At 41.1% G+C, this 20,438-nt stretch overlaps 1 protein-coding gene across 1 annotated transcript in view; it reads right to left on the reverse strand.

Annotated features, from left to right (window-relative positions):
- The window catches only part of Lars1 (leucyl-tRNA synthetase 1), a 60,138-nt gene extending 40,453 nt beyond the window's left edge, over positions 1-19,685 (reverse strand). The window contains exons 1-10 of the mRNA XM_052742093.1: positions 19,518-19,685; positions 16,295-16,419; positions 12,549-12,636; positions 12,091-12,171; positions 6,773-6,910; positions 3,538-3,699; positions 2,714-2,826; positions 1,553-1,616; positions 1,307-1,374; positions 844-1,069 (exon numbers count right to left, since the gene is read on the reverse strand). Coding sequence (XP_052598053.1) covers positions 844-1,069; positions 1,307-1,374; positions 1,553-1,616; positions 2,714-2,826; positions 3,538-3,699; positions 6,773-6,910; positions 12,091-12,171; positions 12,549-12,636; positions 16,295-16,419; positions 19,518-19,523 — 1,071 coding nt within the window. The 5' untranslated portion in view covers positions 19,524-19,685. The remainder of the gene's footprint in view (positions 1-843; positions 1,070-1,306; positions 1,375-1,552; positions 1,617-2,713; positions 2,827-3,537; positions 3,700-6,772; positions 6,911-12,090; positions 12,172-12,548; positions 12,637-16,294; positions 16,420-19,517) is intronic.
- Positions 19,686-20,438: the final 753 nt, after the last annotated feature.

Genomic DNA, 20,438 nt, shown 5'->3' on the forward strand with positions numbered 1-20,438 from the left:
GCTAGCCTGGGCTACATAAGACCCAATCTCAAAAAAAAAAAAAAAAATTACAACATAAATAATAAATAAAAATTCAACTGAAAGGGAGACAGTAGTCTATCATATTTTTCTTTTACAGCTTATTTATCAAGAAACCAAAGATATTATTTACTAAATGGTAGAAAAGCAGCTCTTATTCCAATCTCAGGAACAAAGGCAATGTTTTCAAAAACACTATTCTCATAGAGCTATTAACCCAAGGAAGAACTGTGTATTTTTTCAATCAAGTACCTGCTGAGTTGAATCAAAACTTAAAAACACTATTGTAGGGATAATGCAGTGACTACCCCACAGAAAATAAAAACAGGCAACCAGATTGCTTGGGATTGGCTGGACACACAGGACGACATACAGAATGATTCCATTAGGTCAAGTTCAAGAATAGCAATTATTGGGCTGGAGAGATGGCTCAGTGGTTAAAAGAACTAGCTGCTCTTCCAGAGGTCCTGAGTTCATTTCCCAGCAACCACAATGTGGCTCACAACCATCTGTAATGAGATCTGGTGCCCTCTTTTAGCAAGCAGGCATAACACTCTATACGCAATAAATAAATCTAAAAAAAAAAAACCCAGCAATTATCATGGTTATGTCAGGGCAGAGGCCCCTTTGAAGGGGTGCGGATTCGGCATGGCAGAGCCTTCTGGAGAACCCTGACAGTTATGTGCCTTGCAAAACACAGATGCCCTGCATACATTATCCCATGTGCACTCTAATTGCAAAGTTTTTGGATGCTTTTCCAAGCTCTACTGCTAATACTTTCCTCTAATTTTACAACGAAAATCCAGAGTGTGCTCCCCAACTTACCTCCCCCATTAATTCCTTCACAACAGGCACCACTCCATTGTGCTTGGTGAAGCCCTGGTACGACATATTCCTGGCCGCTCTCTGGGTGCAGATGAATATATCACCATTCGCTGTCTCAAACCCAATGTACTTCATATCAGGCCGAACCCAACAGTTTGTCTGTCCAAACATAGTCTCAGGTCTAAGGGTAGCAGCTACTAGGAAGAGATTTTTCCCTTTCAGGCCACTAAGAAGAAAAAGCACATGTTTATATTAAAAATGTGGCTTCCCTCATAATTACCTGATTGTTCAGAAATGATAAATCAAGCCAGGCATAGTGGCAACTTGAATCTCAGTACCCAGAAGGCAAGTGCAAGAGCACTAGGCTGCAAAGCAAAACCCTGTCTCCAAGAAAAGAAGAAAAAAAAAAGGAAAGAGAAAAAGGAAAAAAGGATAATGAAACAGTAATTTTTAGTAAACCTACCTTAATTTTGATGGGTACGGTTCAAGCACCTTCAGTTTAACTAGGGTATATTCCTGAGGTCCAACACCCTAGACAAATAAACAAGGGGAAAAACATAGATTCACTCTGCTAACCTATGCAGGAATCTGCTTCAAATTTCTGACATGGATTCTTGCACATAGGAATAATTCTTCCTTCCAATGAAGAGAGTGCCATTGGCCATAATAAAGAGTATTACAGTGACTACTCAGTGTCCCAAATACTCACCTCTCCAGTTTGTCTGTCATGATCCATGCAAGGTTGTCCATCTTTTGGAGAATAGATGGTGTACCTAGAAGGGAAAATAAGGGCGATAAACAGCAAATATTGTTATATTATTCAAGTTACATCATAATGTATCAGCGAGTATCACTAATATATTACAAGTGTGAGTTGTGACTAACATCCTCAACCAAGCCAGTGTCTAAATTACTCATGCTTTGATGAGTAGTTCTGAAAATGTAGTTATTAATATCTCCAACTTCTTGAAAGAGAGCAATACTGAAAATTATGGATTATCCTTAGCTTTGCAGTAATGAAACGTAAGAGTATAAGATAAATTCACATAGCCAGGCAGTGGTGGAGTATGCCTTAATCCCAGCACTCACGATGCAGAGGCAGGAAGAGCTGGAAGAGCTCTGTGAGTTCAAGGCCAGCCTGATGTACAGAGCAAATTCCAGGCCAGCCAGGGCTACACAAGAAACCTTGTCTCAAAAAAAAAAAAAAAAAAAAAAAAAAAGCCGGGCAGTGGTGGCGCACAACTTTAATCCCAGCACTCGGGAGGCAGAGCCAGGCGGATCTCTGTGAGTTCGAGGCCAGCCTGGGCTACCAAGTGAGTTCCAGGAAAGGCGCAAAGCTACACAGAGAAACCCTGTCTCAAAAAAAAAACAAAATTAAAAAAAAAAAGATATTCACATATGAAGTGTAAGTTGTTTTTACTTGATCTACATAATCAAGAAAGAAACTTAGCAACTTATAGAAGTATAAGCTAAAACACAAAAAATTTTGGTAGTGGTTTGCTAGGAATATTGAACAGAATCATCCCATTCTCTCTGGTTCTAGTTGTCAAAAACACAAAACAGCTCAGAGAAGTCAAGACACTGAGCAGCAAGGAACTGGGAATGCAGCTCCGTGACAACACATTTGTCAAGCAGGTGCAAGCCCGGAGTTCAACACAAAAATGAAAGTAGACACAGGCAAGATTAAAGGAAAACAAGAGCTACAACACAACGAGATGAGAGTGATGAAAAAAGAAAAGACAGACAGACAGACAGATGAATGGGTGGATGGACAGATAAGAGAGAATAAGAAAAGACAGGATACAGGTACTGAACTGCAATGCAAGAATTATGATTTTTAGTTTACTATACTGAAACAAAACAAACTCACCGCTTCCCAAATTTTATTTTGTTTCTTTCTCTTAATGTTAAAAACTGCCACCTAACAAAAGAATCATAGTAAGGATTCACATCCGTGGTGATGAATGAACGCCGCCAGTCTACCTACAGAAAGAAAAGGAAAAGATAATTTTTATAGATGAGGATTCCTATGAGTCAACTATTTACCTTTCTACTATTTATTCCAACTTAAAATTAGATCAACTATTAAAGAAAAAAATCTCTAGTTCCACACATTAGATACATATAAATCATTAAAATAATTTGTTTAATTAATAGGTTTTAAATTTGTTTAATTAATAGGTTTTAAAATAGACACACTTGCTGAGCAGTAATGGTACACGCCTTTAATCCCAGTACTCAGGAGGCAGAGGCAAGTGGTTCTCTGAATTTGAGTCCAGACTAGTCTACAGAGGGAGTTCCAGGACAGCCAGGGCTACCCAGAAAAACTGTTTCAAAAAACAAAAAAATACACACTTACATATTAGCTAACATATAAGATTTACAAGAAATTTAAAAGAAATACTTAAGTAATACAGTCAACATACTCAAGTTAAACACACTTTGGTGTCTTCATATTCTTTAAATAAAACCCCTTTCTTACCAACTGTTAATAAATGTATTCTGATAAGACAAATATTGAAGTTTTCTTCCTCACATTGAGTCCCACTAGTTGCCAGTCTAATAACATCCAAATTTTTGGTGACATTCAGCCAGAATATACTGCTGTAAATTTAAAAGTTGTTCCCTATATTATTAAATGATATAAAAATAAATGCCTTTCACTTGTCGTTAACACTGACGGCGATGGCATACCTTCAAACCTATTTTCTTCAGATCCTGAACAGCCAGTGGTGGGAAATAATCAAGCCAATGTTCCGCTTCAGAGAACTTCACTATGTCTTCATCAGAAAGCCCAAGGGATTTCATAATGTCCCACTGGTACTTGGAAGATCCTGTTTTGGCAGCAGCTTTACTCTGAAAACAATTAAACACAAACTCCATTAAAGCACAGCCAAAAACTGTTCAGAATCCCAGGACCACAGTAACTCTAATTCAGTAATCCCACTTGGTAATTCTGTTTCTTTTGGAAACAGGGTCTCACAATGTAGTCCTAACTGGCCTGAAACTCACTATGTAGACAGGCTCTCTCACAAGGGATCTGTGCTCTGCCTCACAACAACACTGCTGATACACTGCAAGGCCACAGAAGGCAGGGATATTGTTTTGTTAGGATGTCCCCCAGGAAACAGACACTAGGGACAATAAAATGAAGGACCACTAAGGAGCACCATCATGACGGTCTTAACATCAAACTCTTTCCTTTCTTCTAATAGCACACATGCCCTTTTTAGGTCAAAATAAAAACTGAAGGACAGTCTATTGAATGGTTTCAATTTTGGCCCCCACTGTAACCATAGGAATCTTAATTCCCCATGTAACAGCGTTAAGAGGTAGAATCTTAATGAGGTTCTGCCCTCAAGACTGGAGTACTGCTGCACCACAGAAGACAAACCCAGGCCCTCCTGAACATGTTACTTCCTCTCTCCCTCTCTGTCTCTCTCTTTCCTGTCCTACTACTATTTCTTTGCCCTTCCTTGACAGATAACCAGCACGAAATGCCTCATCAGGTACTGAACTCTCAACATAAGCCTTCCCAGCCTCAAGAACAGTGGGCCAAAAAATTTCCAGTCAGCATAAATCACCCAATCTGTGGTATTATCGCTGCAACACAAAAATAGACATGACCTTTTTTGACAGTCAATAAATTCTATATCTGAATAATACTCCACGTCAAAAATCATAGAAGACAACAGTGTAGTGTGGATTCCAGATTGAGTCTTTTTCTTTTAAATCTATTCACTTTTACTTCATGTATATTTTGCCTGCGTGTATTTATACATAGTATGTGTAGGCCTGGTGTCCTCAGAAGTCAGAAGAAGGGATGAGATCCCCTCAAACTCTGAGTTGTAGACGGCTGTGAACTACCACATGTGTGGGTGTTGGGAATCATACCTGGATCCTCTGCAAGAGCAACAAGTACTCTTAACTACTGAGCCACCTCTCCAGCCCCTGCACCCCCCCACTCCCCAACTGGATCTTAAAACAGAGAAAAGCCATTAGGAGAAGGATGGGGGATATCTTTTTGTACACTGTGAATATGTGTTGCTCTGATTTGGTTGATAAAGAAAGCCATCTGGGCTATAGCAAGTCAGGTTATATAGCTAGGTGGGAAATTGAAGAGAGACAGGAAGAAGAAAGGCAGAAGGAGAGAGACACCAGCCACCACCGAAGGAACAACATGCCAGCAGAACGGTAAGATTAATAGAAATGGGTTAATTTAAGATATAAGAGCTAGCTAGCAAGAAGCTTGAGCCATAGGCCATGGCCATGCAATGTGTAATTGAGATAAGCCTCTGTGTGTTTACTTGGGTCTGAGAAGTTGCAGGACCAGGCGGGACACAGGAATTTTATAAGTGGCTGTGGGACCTTGGTGCTGGGAGAGACAAGGAAAACTTCAAACTACAGAGAGGTAAAACTTCAAATACAAGGTCAGCAAGAGGACTTACTATGGGTCCTATCCTAGATCCTACAGGATGGCAGGAAGAACCTACTCCAGAACTGTCCTCTGACCTCCATAAGCATGCACCCACTAGTAAGCTTGCCCCCACATAACTCCATAAGCATGTGCCCACTGGTAAGCTTGCCCACACACCTCCATAAGCATGAGCCCACTGGTAAGCTTGCCCCTATCCCCCTCCTACATACAATTTCTAATTCAAATAAGGAGGCTACAGAGAAAGCTCAGCAATTAGGAGAGCACACTGCTGTTGCAGAGGACACATATTAGGTTCCCAGCAACCACATCAGGCTGCTCACAACTGCCTGCAACTCCAGTTCCAGGGGATCCAACACCTTCTAGACTCTGTAATTACCTGCACATAACAAACCCGTACAAAGACACACACATACACACATAACTAAACATAGAATCTTTTAAAAAGTGAAGTCTTCTTTTAAAAAACTTCAGATGAACTCTATAATTTAGTACACAGCACTGAACTAATGTTAGCTGCTGAGGTAGGAGAACTGTATCACAGTTACAGAAGAGTAACATTACGGGAGGTAGGCAAAGGTTATGCTGGAATGCTGTACTATCTTTAAACTCCTTTAAATTTAGAATATATCAAAAGTGAAAAAATAACAAGAAAGCCAGACAATATTTTGATTTGATGTATTTTTTTTTATTTTTATGTATATGGGTATTTTGCCTGTATGTATGTCTGTGTACCATATGCATGCAGGTACTCAAAGGGGCAAGAAGAGGGCAGCAGATACCCTGGGACTGGAGTTACAGTCAGTAATGAACCACGATGTAGGTACTGGGAAGGGACATGGGTTAACAGTGCTGTTAACTGCTGATCCATCTCTCCAGCTGATCTGATGTATTTTTCATCTTTGTGGGTATATATATATGATGTATGTTTATGTGTGCACGCTCATCAGTAACTATGCTGCACATGTGGAGGTCAGGACAACCTCTGGTAGCATTTCTTGACTTCCAGCTTGTTTGAGGCAGAGTCTCTGTTGTTCGACACTGTGGCTCCAGACTAGGTAGCCAACAAGCTTCTAGGGATTTTTCTGTCTCTACCTATGATGTATGTTTATGTGTGCACGCTCATCAGTAACTATGCTGCACATGTAGAGGTCAGGACAACCTCTGGTAGCATTTCTTGACTTCCAGCTTGTTTGAGGCAGAGTCTCTGTTGTTCGACACTGTGGCTCCAGACTAGCTAGCCAACAAGCTTCTAGGGATTTTTCTGTCTCTACCTCCCATCTCATTAATGGAGGGCTGGGATTTAGAGAGATGTTGTGCTTACCCAGAAAGCTCTTTACCCACTGACCCATCTAAGCAGCCTTGATTTGATAGTTTCTTAAAATTACCAAGTACCTTTCATGAGACAGGCACCTGCCAGTGTTGGGTAGGTACAAATAAACAAGAGAGGGGAAAACTTTAGCCAAGAAACTGAAACGTAAATAACCACCAGACCTTTTTTCCTTTGGCTTTATCCTTCATTATTATATCTCCAGGCTTAACACTGCTTTCTTCCTCTGCTTCTTCTTCCTCTGGAAACTCAGGAGGGCAGCCATACAGCTCTATTTCTCTTTTCAGCTTGTCAGCACACGCCTACAGCACAACAGGAGAGAGAGCCAAGTTCAGAACTCAAGGAAATAAAGTTGTTTCCAAGGCCAACTAAAATTGACTGCAACGTCTATACATACATATTCTATACGTGTCACAATAGAAAACCCAAATGATGCAAATCACACACCTCAAAATCCTCTGATATAGTTTGTATTTTATTCAATATCTACAGTACTCAATGTAGCATCCTGATACACTAAACAGGAGAAATGAAAAGATTCATAAAACACAGTATGTCATTTTGGGTAACAATACTAAAGGTTTCTCATTTTGAAGATTATCTTTGTAGTGGGAGGTAAATTCTTACCCTGGTAGTAATCAGCACTCCTGCTAGGCAGACAGGACAAATACTAAATTAGAAAACAGCTGGGCTTTAATCCCAGCACTCGGGAGGCAGAGGCAGGTGGATCTTTGTGAGTTCGAGGCCAGCCTGGGCTACTGAGTGAGATTCAGGAAAGGCGCAAAGCTACACAGAGAGACACTGACATTAAGTGATTTATCCAAGACTATAAGCTACTGAACTGGGCTTTCCACCACAGCTCTTCGCAGCTATACCATGAGTTAAAACATTGAAGAGTTTTAGTTAGTAAGTAAGATACAAATAAAGATACTACTGACACATACAGCTGTTCTGGGGTTTGAGGCAGGGGGATTACAAGTTCATGATCATCCTGGGCAATATAACAAGACTGTCTCAAAGTAAAAATTAAATAAAAATATGAATATAATTCAGGTTTAGAGAGACTATTTACATAGTAAAGCAAAGCCTTGCCTCAAAGTCCAGTACCGAAAAGGGAGAAAGTCTCACCATTTGATTTGAAGATGTGACCCAGAGTTAGAGCACTTGGCTACCATGTATAAGACCCTGAGTTCAATTTCCAACACCACATATGCAACACAAAAAAGTCATCATTTTGCAACCACGAATACAGTAATTAAAATAAGCCAGGGGCTGGAGAGATGGCTCAGAGGTTAAAAGCACTGACTGCTCTTCCAGAGGTCCTGAGTTCAATTCCCAGCAACCACATGGTGGCTCACAACCATCTGTAATGAGATCTGGTGCCCTGTTCTGGACTGTTGTCATACATGCTGTATACATAATAAATAAATAAATCTTTAAAATAAGCCAGGATTATGAAAAGATGTTAAAACCACTAGGCTACAGAATTACAAGCCATTCAGAGGTTCTTAATAGTCCCCACAGGCTACTTTTTAATTACTAAGGAAGACACCCTTAGAATGACATACTCTGTCATGTGTTAACTTAATGTTACTAAAATGGGACAGGCTGCCATCGTATGCTTTCTGATGTGACACAATGGGAAGTTTATGCCTCATCAATATAGTATTCTTTTCAAAGTCTCTAAACCCAAACATTGATTAACATCATGACAAACAACTAAAGGGTCTAAAGGGAACTACATGTGAAGCACAACCCCTAGAAGAAAATGTAAAAATGCAACCAAGAAAGACATCTTGAGACGACCAAGGCTACAGAGAAGATACAGGTGATGATATCGCATCAACACTCAATCAAGAGGAGATAATGTGACTACAGTGGTACACAGAATGCCCCTGCTCTCCAGAGATGCACGCTACAAGACAGATGCATGCTACAGAGGAAAGAAAGATGCATGCTCCAAAAGAGATGAAGACTACAAGAGAGAGAGGCATACTGCAAAGGAGATACACACTATAAAGGAGATGCGCTATAGAGAGAGAGGTGTGCACTAAAATCTTCAGGTAGATAGCATAACATCTGCAACTCACTTTCAAAAAGTACACAGAATAACTACAGAAAGGCATGGGTGCCTCGGTGTGAGCTGACAGAGCTAAAGCAAAGGCACCAGACTGCAAGTAGAACACACTAAACATTCCCAGTACCACCCTTTCACCTCTTCTGCAAGTCTGACAGCTGCCAAAACAGCAGGCTGCAAAACACAAGTTCCTGGGCTGGGGTGAGCTTAGGCATCACAGTGCTCACCTCGCCCACATAAAGTCCTGATTCTACCATACATACCACACCATACACACCAGGCATGACAGCACAGCCTATATTTCCAGGACTTATGGGGTGAAGGCAGGTCATCCTTGGCTACACAGCAAGTTCAAGGACAGCCTAGGCTACATGAGACCTTGTCTTAACAACAACAACAAAAAAAATCCTAATTCTATTACTTTTAAAATCTTTTTTGGGGCTGGAGAGATGGTTCAGAGGTTAAGAGCACTGACTGCCCTTCCAGAGGTCCTGAGTTCAATTCCCAGCAACCACATGGTGGCTCACAACCATCTATAATGAGATCTGATGCCCTCTTCTGGCTATTATCCATAACAAATAAATATTAAAAAAAAAAAAACTCTTAGAATTAAAGATCGATACTGAAGGAAGGAGGTTAATAAAATGTCATAAATTGTGTTCAAACTAAAGGTAGATGCTGGAGAACTTAACTCTTAAAAAAAAAAATCTTTTCAGCAGAGTGATGGTGGCAAACACCTTTAACCTCAGCACTCAGGAGGCAAAGGCAGGTGGAGCTCTGTGAGTTCAGGCCAGCCTAGGAAAAAAAAATTCAATTCTCGTTTTCTGATCTATTCTTCATTGAGAATTACTTCTAAAATAAGCTTTTATTTTGTTTTGTTTTTGAGGGAGGGTCTCACTATGTAGATCTGGCTTGCCTAGAACTCTCTATGTAGACCAGTAGACCAGGCTGGCTGCAAACTCAGAGATCTGCTGGCCTCGGCCTCCTGAGTGCTGGGATTGTATTGCTTTTTTTGAGACATGGTCTCACTATGTAGACTTGGCTTGCCTGGAACTCACTATATAGATCGGGCTAGCCTCAAACTCATAGATATCCACCTGCATCTACCACCCAAGTACTGAGATTAAAGTTGTACATACCATGCATCAGCAAATGAACTTGCAAAAATGATCAAAATATGACGTGCATTACTGTATGCCATTCTGCGTGTACAAATACATATCAATTGCTGTACATTTTACTTGTTAGAAATAATTGCCCAATTCCAACAGACATGAATATATAAATTATTCAAAACACATTAAAAGTGACATAGAAATCACTTGTGCATCAATGTGTGCTTTGTGTTTTTTCTTTTCCCTGAAACAGTCTCATAGTGTAGTTCAGATTAGCCTCAAACCCTCAATCCTCCTGCCTCAGCCTCCGAAGAACTGAGACTATTGCCCTGCCACACCTGGCTAATGTATACTTTTACTTAAGCCCTTCTTCCAATAAATTTGCATGTGCCCATGCATGTGCATACATGTGGAAGTCAAAGGACAGCCTCAGATGTCAGTCCCGGCCTTCCAGCTTGAGAGAGGTCTCTTGTTCACTGCTCCATATGCCAGGCTAGCTGACCCTGAGCTTCCGGCAACCCTTCTGCTTCCCATATCCTGGTAGGGGCACACTAAGATTACACATTTGCATGCACTGCTGTGTCTGGTTTTCAGGTGGATTCGGGGGCTCTGAATTCAGATCATCAGGCTTACTTGGTGTGATGGTATGAATAAAAATGGCCCACATAGGCCCACAGGGAGTGGCACTATTAGGAGGTGTGACCTTGTTGGAGTAGGTATGCCCATGTTGGAGGAAATGTGTCACTGTAGAAGCAGGTTTTAAGGTCTTACAAGCTCAAGACTGGCCAGTGTGGCACAGTTTCCTTCTGCTGCCTGCAGATCCAGATGTAGAACTCTCAGCTACCTCTCTAGCACCATGTCTGCCTGCATGCCACCATGCTTCCAACCATGATGATGATGGACTAAACCCCTGAACTGTAAGCCAGCCCCAATTAAATGTTTTCCTTTGTAAGAGTTGCCATGGTCATGGTGTTCCTCAAAGCAATAGAAACACTAAGACACTTGGCAAGTGCTTTACCCATTAAGCTATCTCCCCAACCCTTCAAAAAATTTTAAATTAGCCAGGCGGCAGTGGAGAATGCCTTTAATCCCAGCAGTTAGGAGGCAGAACCAGGCGGATCTCTGTGAGTTTGAGGCCAGCCTGGTCTACAGAGTGAGATCCAGGACAGGTACCAAAACTACACAGAGAAACCTTGTCTCAAAAAACCAAAAAGAAAAAAAATTAAATTAATTTTCACTCATTTCATAGAACACTTTAACATAATACGGTACAAGTTAAATCCAATTCCAAGATCATAAATCAGGTATTGTTGGGTAATATTATTTTAAAGTGTGTTACCTTTGCTTATGTTGCATTTTTTAACTCTGTGAAGCTGTATTACTGTGCCTGTCCAAAACACCTGATGGTCTAATAAAGAACTGAATGGCCAATGGCAAAGCAGGAGAAAGGATAGGCAGGGCTAGCAGGCAGAGAGTATTTATAGAAGGAGAAAACTGGGAGAAAGGATCTAGTAGCCAGAGGAGGAGGAGAACTCCAGGGGCCAGCCAGCCTCTCATCTACATAGCAAGCCACAGAGTAAGAATAAGATTTACAGAAGTAAGAGAATGGGAAAAGCCCAGAGGCAAAAGGTAGACAGGATAAGTTAAGAAAAGCTGGCTAGAAACTAAGCCAAGCAAAGGCCAGGCATTCATAAGTAAGAATAAGCCTCTGTGTGTGATTTATTTGGGAGCTGCCCCAAGCCAAGAAACAACAACAAGGTATAATTGTTTACTCTAAGCTTAAGAGTATAAACCAGGAATAGGTTCCAGGCCCTCTCGGAAAAAAAAAAAAAAAAAGAAAAAGAAAAAAAGAGTATAAACCAGGCCAGGCGGTGGTGGTGCACGCCTTTAATCCCAGCACTCGGGAGGCAGAGCCAGGCAGATCTCTGTGAGTTTGAGGCCAGCCTGGGCTACCAAGTGAGTTCCAGGAAAGGCGCAAAGCTACACAGAGAAACCCTGTCTCGAAAAACAAAAACAAAAACAAAAAAAAAAAAAAAAAGAGTACAAACCAAGGGCTGGAGAGATGGCTCAGAGGTTTAAAAGCACTGGCTGCTCTTGCAGAGGTCCTGAGTTCAATTCCCAGCAACCACAAGGTAGCTCACAACCATCTATAATAATGGGATCTGATGCCTTTTTCTAGCATGCAGACATACATGCAGATAGAGTACTCATACCTTAAAAAAATACATAAATACATTTTTAAAAAATTAAGAAAAAGAAGAGTGGAAGCCAATCCTCTAAGCAATCTTACCTTAATAGGCATACCGGTACAGTGTAACCCAAAGGGAAACAGACAACTTTTTCCTTTTAATCTCTGGTATCCAACTGCAAACTACAGGGAGAGAATCAAATTTTAAATCATAAATTTAAATTGTAGATGTACACAAAACGCTAACTTTTGACGGCACTAATTTCCCTCTTCCCAGCTTTAGAACAGACACTTTATCACTGCAAAATTCTTCTCCACTATCTTTTTTTGTTGGTTTTCACCAACCCAGAAATTTTGAACATACACATGTCCAGAACCCTGAACAAATATGCACATGGCATGGAAACAAAAGTATAAAAATTAAACTATAAAAATTATTCTTTAAAAGAAAGAATTTAAATTCCCTTAACAGGAAATGAATTTTACGCATGCAATTTTATACAAACTGGTATTTACTATAGACCCTCCCTATCCTACCTTAGTAAACAGAAGAGCATTACCTCACACTTGGATAAGGAAAATGTGTGTCCCAAATGAAGGCGTCCATTCATGTATGGATATGGGAAGGTGACAAAGTATTTGTCCTTGCTGCAAAATAATCAAGTGAAAAAGAAAGTATGGAAAAGAAGATGTTAAATTTCTTTCACAATAAACGATAGGATAGAAAGGATGCCTGGTCATGCAAGTACTGTTCAAAGTCTAGTTTTTTAAGGAGCTGGAGAGACGACTCAGTGTTAAGAGCACTTGCTGCTAGAATAAGAGGACCCACATGACAGCTCACAATCATCTGCAACTGCTCCAGGGGCTCAAATGTCTTCTTCTGAACTGTGCAGGCACAGCACTCGTTAGTATACTTACATGCAGGCAAAACAACTCATACACATAATACAAAAATAAAATCTTTTTAAAAACAAAATAAAGTCTAGCTATTTAAAAGGTAGCAAGTTTGGGCTGGACTTGCCTTTAATCTACCACTCAGGAGCCAAAAGCAGGTGGATCACACAGCCCGTGCAGTGGAGAGACTTCCTAAATATCACACAGCACTTACAGTGGAGAGACTTCCTAAATATCACACAGCACGTGCAGTGGAGAGACTTCCTCAATATCACACAGCACTCACAGTGGAGAGATTTCCTAAATATCACACAGCACGTGCAGTGGAGCACTTTATTGAAAGCTGCTTCATTTCTCAGACGATCTTCCATTTTCATAAGAAGTGTTTGTAACATGTATTTATATCACACAGCATAAATGGCACATTTGTAAGTGTTCATTTTTCAGCTAGGATGGAAGGCAGAGGAGGCAGGGGGATCTCTGTGAATTCAAGGTCACTCTGGTCTACATAGTGAGTTCAAGGCCAGCCAAGGCTACATAGTGAGACCCTGTCTCAATAAATAAAACATTCATTTTATTATGCCGTGTAACATAACTGAGCACTTACAAATGCACCCTCCAAGTTATAACTCAGTGAAACCAACCATGTGTGCTCTCTACTCCCGACAAGGGAAAACCAGTAACTTCCACTTGGCTTTGGTCATTCTCTTCCTTTTCCATAGTTTACAAATAGTGTGGCTCACTTGTGAATTGTATTAAAGCACAGTATATTTCACCAAGACTTTTGCAATTTGGCCTTCACAATATTAATAAACTTCTTCAACAAATTACATATCTCAACCGGTCATTCTTTTACTGAGCCAAGCATTATTGTGGTTCATTTTTTATTAAATTTATTTAATGTGGACTAAAAATTCTAAAACTAAACTACAGAAGCAACAAACCGTAGTTTAAGGTATAACAATAGATACTGTATGCCAGCAATTTCTTTTTCAATTTAAATATATCATACTACATACATTCCACTAGAGTATAGCTAAGTAGTAAGTTAAAACGATAGAATTTTAGAATTAGTAAGCCCTATAAACAGCCTACAGTCACACCTTAAGTTCAACTGCTCTTAAAAATCAAGCTGGTCTTGCCTGGTTAATACTTGGAAGGGCAGAACAAGGAATAGTCCTACATGCCTTTAATCCTAGCCCTTGGAAGGTGAAGGCAGGGTGAGTTAGAAGCCAGCCTGGTCTACATAATGAGTTCTAGGACAGCCAGAGCTACATAATAGAGAGACTCTTTAAAAAAACAAATAAACAAAAACTTAGAAGGACAGAAGTTTAAAAGACTCATACCCTGTGAATTCTTATCAACTTTGAGAAGTTTGCTTAGCTTCTCTGTATGTTTCACCATCTATAAAATGTAGCTTAATAAAAAATAAAAAAATTAGAAAAGAAAGAAAGAAAACTTGTGTACCAGGTTGGGGATAGCTTAATTAGTTGATTGCTTGCGCAGAATACACAAAGTGCTGGGTCTGAGCCCCAACACCACATAGATCAAGCATGGTAGCACATGCCTATAACTCTAGCACTTAGGAGGTAGAGGCAGAGGATCAATTCCGATCATTCTCTGCTACATGGCAAGTTTGAGGCTAGCTTGGGATAGTGTGAAACCTTGTCTCAAAAAGCAAAAACAAGCATTCAATTGAAAGGTTATTAAGAAGCTAAGCAAGGGACTGGAGATGCTCAGTGGTTAAGAACATCTGCTGCTCTTCTATCAAACCAGAGTTTAGTTCACACACCTACAGAGCAGCTCACAACTGTATGTAATTCCAGTCCTAAGGGACCTGACACCCTCTTTGGAGCTTTGTATGCACCAGGTGCCCACACGGTGCACAGACACACATGCAGGCAAAACACCCATAAAACACCATTTAAAAAATAATAGCCGGGCGGTAGTGGCGCACGCCTTTAATCCCAGCACTCGGGAGGCAGAGCCAGGCGGATCTCTGTGAGTTCGAGGCCAGCCTGGGCTACCAAGTGAGTTCCAGGAAAGGCGCAAAGCTACACAGAGAAACCCTGTCTCGAAAAACCAAAAAAAATAAATAAATAAAATAATAATAATAATAATAATAATAAACATAATAAAAAATTCTTACAATTCAATGAGAATATGGTATGCTTCCTAGCACACAGTAAGTTCACAGTTAGCCACCACCACACACATTTTTTCTTTTGCTTTTGTGTAGGCCAGGCTGGCCTGGAACTCAAGGATCTGCCTGTCTCTGCCTCCCAAGTGCTAGGATTAAAGGTGTGCACCACCGTGCCCTAGTTGAACAATGTCAACATATCCAAACTAAGGGTTTACACACTAATTTAACATTTTTGGTTTTTTGAGACAGGATTTCTCTATGTAGTCCTGGCTGTCCTGGAATTCACTCTGTAGATCAAGTTGGCCTCAAGCTCAGGGATTCACCTGCCCTGGCCTCCTGAGTGATAGGATTAGAGGCGTGGCCACTGTGTCCAGCTATTGCAGCATTCTTTTTGAGGACAATTACTTTGCTTTTGCTTTTCTTCCAATAATAACTGTCTACAATTTGCCTCAAAATTATTCTCTTAGGGGCTGGAGAGATGGCTCAGCTGTTAAAGGCTAGGCTCACAACCAAAAATATAAGAGTTCGGTTCCCAGCCCCCACAGCTGTCTCTCCGGCCACAAAAAAAAAGGGGGAAAAAATGTTATCTTAGTAGCAAAGCAATACAGTATTTATGAAATAAGATCAACAAAAACAGTACCCTTCACATTTTTTATTCTATATTGGAGTAATATCAGTAAGAATTTCCCAAAGAAACAACTTTCCTTTTATTAGTCAGTAAATACAAAACTTCAAAATACTCTCCCTTATCAAAATGTGAAAAAAATTAGTTTTAAAAATCTGTCTGGCCGGGCGGTGGTGGCGCACGCCTTTAATCCCAGCACTCGGGAGGCAGAGCCAGGCGGATCTCTGTGAGTTCGAGGCCAGCCTGGTCTCCAAAGTGAGTTCCAGGAAAGGCGCAAAGCTACACAGAGAAACCCTGTCTCGAAAAACCAAAAAAAAAAAAAAAAAAAAAATCTGGCTGGCTGGAAAGACAGCTCAGAGACAAAAGCTCAAGGTCAATCCTCAGGACCCACGCGGTAGCCATCAATTGGTTCCTGTAAGTTGTCCTCTGAATTCCACACACGTATCATGACACACTTGCAAATACACACAAATGAAAACAATTTTTTTTTAAGTCTTAATATGAACAAAATCTAAGAATTCCGTAGGAAGCATATGACTTGAATACATGGTGGAACTCAGCTCCTTCAGTCCACTGCATATTATACACACTTTCTCACATTCCTCTTCCTGGAGCAGTTGAACGTGAGGATCTCACCAACTCACCTGGTCTGTTTCTGCTTCTCCAAATGAGATGCATTGAGTTCAAACACTTTCTCAGCTTCCCATTTCTGCTGGACTTCTTTCTCAATCTTCTTCAAGAAGTCGACTTTGGCTGTTCCTTTTCTTTCCTATTAAATACAAAAGGACACAGAATGGCTTGCTTTAAAAAAATAAGAGCCAGGGATACTACTGCATGCCATAATCCCAGCATCTGGGAGGTGGAAGTAAGAGGATCAAGATTCAAGTTCACCCTCAGCCACATAGCAAGTTTGAGGCCAGTCTGGGCTACATGAGACCCTGAGTGAAAAACCAAGAGGAAAAAAAAAGTCAGGCTCACAAAGAACTGAGCTGTTCACTGACAGATCCAATTCCTCATGCCTACCTCAAAATATAAATGAACAAGATTAAAAGTTAGTTATTGGCTGGGCGGTGGTGGCGCACACCTTTAATCCCAGCACTTGGGAGGCAGAGGCAGGCGGATCTCTGTGAGTTCGAGGCCAGCCTGGTCTACAAAGCGAGTTCTAGGAAAGGCGCAAAGCTACACAGAGAAACCCTGTCTCGAAAAACCAAAAAAAAAAAAAAAAAAGTTAGTTATTGAACCCAACAGTAATGCCACAGGCCTTTAATCCGAGCACTCAGAAGGCCAGAAGGCAGAAGCAGGCAGATCTCTGTGAGTTCCAGGACAGCCAGGGCTACACAGAAAAGCCCTGTCTCAAAAAAACCAAAATCATAATAATGTACCTGAACTCACAACAAACTAGAGGAAAGGAGTCAGACTGCTGTCACTATTAAGGAGCTATATTTGAGGAAATAGATATTTCACCCAATCACAACGTATGCATGCATTGAAACATATGGTAGGTACCTCATTAATACATATAATTTCTATGAATCAAGTAAAAAACGGTTTTTTTGTTTAAAAAAATGTTTTAATTGAAGAAAACAAACAAAAGAAAGAAAAGAAAAGAAAAAAAGAAAGGCAAGAAATAGCACTGAAATTTATTCAAATTGTGTTTAGTATCTCCAAACACTTCTGTATCCTCAACCCCCAGAACATATCATATTGCCCAAGATCCTTGGATTGCTTGAATCACCCAGGCCTCTGCCTGATGACTTAACTCACATCGTTTGACAGGGTCTGACCTAGAGGATGCTCACTGAATGTTTGTCGAATACATAAATCGATGAAGAAAGCTGTGCTCATATAGAAAAAGAAAATTAGACTTATTAGCTACATGGCATGTTTCAGGACAGCTAGGTTTACAAAGAGAGACATTATCTCAGATAGACAGACAAACAGACAGACAGAGCATAGATGTAGGTAGATGACAGAATAGTAGAAAGAGAGAGTATATAGATGACGGGTAGATAGACACAGACAGAGTGATAGATAAAATTAGACACTACAATGTAATACCCTCAACATACTATTCCTATTTAATTGGACCACATGAATACTTACAAAAGTGAAGGCAATCTGACACAAAACCATAAATTTGCTTTAAAAGCTAGTATTTTTTATGTTATTTTTTGGTAACTGGCTTGTGCAATTCTTGAGCACAAATTTTGTAGATGATAGAGTCATGTCACAGTATCAGAAGACTGGAAATGCCTGAGACGTTCATTTACTCCAGTTTCCACTTTCCCTTGTTCTTTTGCCCATATCCTGGCTCCACCACTACCTAAATACAGCACCAGAAACACAACAGTTCTATCCTGGTTTTCAGTCTAACAGTTCAGTACCCCCTCGATGCTCCAGTCTATTTTCGGCCCAACAGTCTTTTGTAAACTGCAAGGTGTACTATGAATCAAAGCATACTACTTTTTACTTACAGATATTTAACCTTGCACAATCAGAAACACACACATCAACAGAATATAACGGAGAAATTCGTTCCTGCCTCTTTTCTTGAGTTTTTTTTCCCTAGCTGGCTCTCTCTCTAACACTACTTCTCCCATAACGATGGATATGAATAGCCATGGAGATAATCACTTCAAAAGATATTACTATAACTATAAACAGTCCCTTCAAGGTGGGTATGCAACGTAATGGTAGGCCACTGGCCTAGCATGTGCAAGGCACTGGGCTCAATTTCAAGTAACACTTCCCAAAAAAAGGAGGAGGAGGAGGAGGAAAGAAAAACCATGATCTTCTGAAGAGTACAGATGAGTTACTTTTAAGCCAGGCACGATATTGACCGCTGAAATCCAATCCCCTTTAATGAAAGAGGCAGGAAGGACTCAGAGTTAAAGCTACCCAGTGAGTTTCAGGGCCACCTGGGTTACATAAGTCTAAGTTAAAAAAAATAATTTCTAGCTCCAAAAATTCTTCAACCCTAGAGGGACCTTCTACTGATAACGGATTGATTCCCCTTTTCACCAGCGCTTAGCCTGCCAGCCCACCCAGTGCCGTCTTTCCACTGCCTCTCGGTGTCCCTCTGTGCAATCGCTTCTGGTTCCAGTTACTCTTCCGTCACCATGCCTACCTGGAAATACCCTTCCCAGTCATCTCTGCTCCTCCACCTCGGTAGGTGAACGTGGCAGGAGGAAAAAACGCCTGTTCTCAGAGGCCTCAAGGAATACCTCTCATTTCTGAAAGTCAGACGCTCCCTCCTGCTAAGCTATTGAGTCCGTCCCCCTCCCCAGTACCGGAGATTGAATTCAGGGCCTTGATCATGCTAGGTAAGAACTCTTATCACTGAGCTATCTCGCCAGCCCTTTTCACTTTTCACTTTGAGACACCATTGCTAAGTTATGCGGGTTGGCTTTGAACTCATTCTATAGCCCACGCAAGCCTTTAATTTTCAATCCTCCTGTCTCGGGTCTCCAAAGTAGCTGAGATTACTAGACTGTGCCACCGGGTCCAGCTGCTTAATTTTAAATTAAGGTATATTTAAAAATCAGTGCCCTCGGAGACCTTAAACACATTCACAGTGAGGTGCCCGATGTTGGTTGTTGAAACGTTTACATACTTTTTTCTACCTCTATTTTTATTTGAAGCACGATGAAATTCCGTATTCGGAATTCAAGTAGTCCGTGTCAAGTGAAGACTAGCGAGAAAAGCAAATGATTCTCCAGGAAATCCGTGCCTCAAGCGAGGGAAAGGCGGCTTTCCGAAAAGGAGGTTTCCCTTCCCGGCGACAGGCAGCATGTGGAGAGCCCAGAATACCCAAACAGCCGGGTTCCAGGGCCCGAACCTGGGGACGCTCTTCCCGCCCAAACTCACCGCCATGGTGCCGCCCAAATCACTCAAGATCCAGCACAGTGGTCCCGGTGATACCCTCAGAGAAGTGGCTCCAACTTTTCCCTCCCACTCGGGGAAGCCTAGCCTCCCAGGACACTAGAGCACACACTTCACACTTGCTGAGGCAATCTCACAGCTCAGAGACTACAACCGGGGGCATCTCGCGGACAGCAGGGAGTTGTAGTTCCCAGACCACGAGCACTAAGAGCCAACCGGCATCTGTGAACTACAATTCCCAGAAGACAACAGGATACCGGAAATTGGTCGTAGCCATAGGCCCACTCCCAGGTGACACCGGCAGTGATGTCACCCGCACGTTGAACTACAAGATCCGTGATGCAGTTCAAGATGATGGACTGCCGCAAGTGAGTACTAAAGGAGGTGGAATTAGGAACGTGAACCTTCTCACCCCGTGGAGCTGTCTGTCTGTCAGGATGCCAGCATGCGGAATTGATTGCTATTCAGTGAGTGAGGTGCTAATTATGGCTTGCCACTATGCACAGGTATATATTACTACCAGTGGCATTCAACAGCTCAGCATGTAGACATTTAATGGCATTTATCAAACAATCTGCACCTTTAGGAGAGAGATCAAAAACCCACCTGTTTGCTGAAGCTTGGCTCAGACCACGCCCAAGCCACATTTCAAGTACTCATCGGTCTATGGCTACCAAATTGGTTGGTGCATATATGCTAAAATATTTCCATGGGCACAAAAATATTCTATTGAACAGACCTGATAATAGATGGCTTTTACTCTCTAGTGCTCAGATTTGTTCATGCATTTTTCCATTAATCCAGTAGACACTAAGAGTCTGCAGAGCTCTTTAAGAGAGGCGAACAACTCAAACATGTGCTACCAACAGTACTAAAGAATTTTTTTTCACAAGTAGTTGGAGGTAA

The sequence above is a fragment of the Peromyscus californicus genome, unplaced genomic scaffold (assembly GCF_007827085.1).
Source record: "Peromyscus californicus insignis strain IS unplaced genomic scaffold, ASM782708v3 Scaffold_17__1_contigs__length_78620276, whole genome shotgun sequence".
Classification (NCBI taxonomy): Eukaryota; Metazoa; Chordata; class Mammalia; order Rodentia; family Cricetidae; genus Peromyscus; species Peromyscus californicus.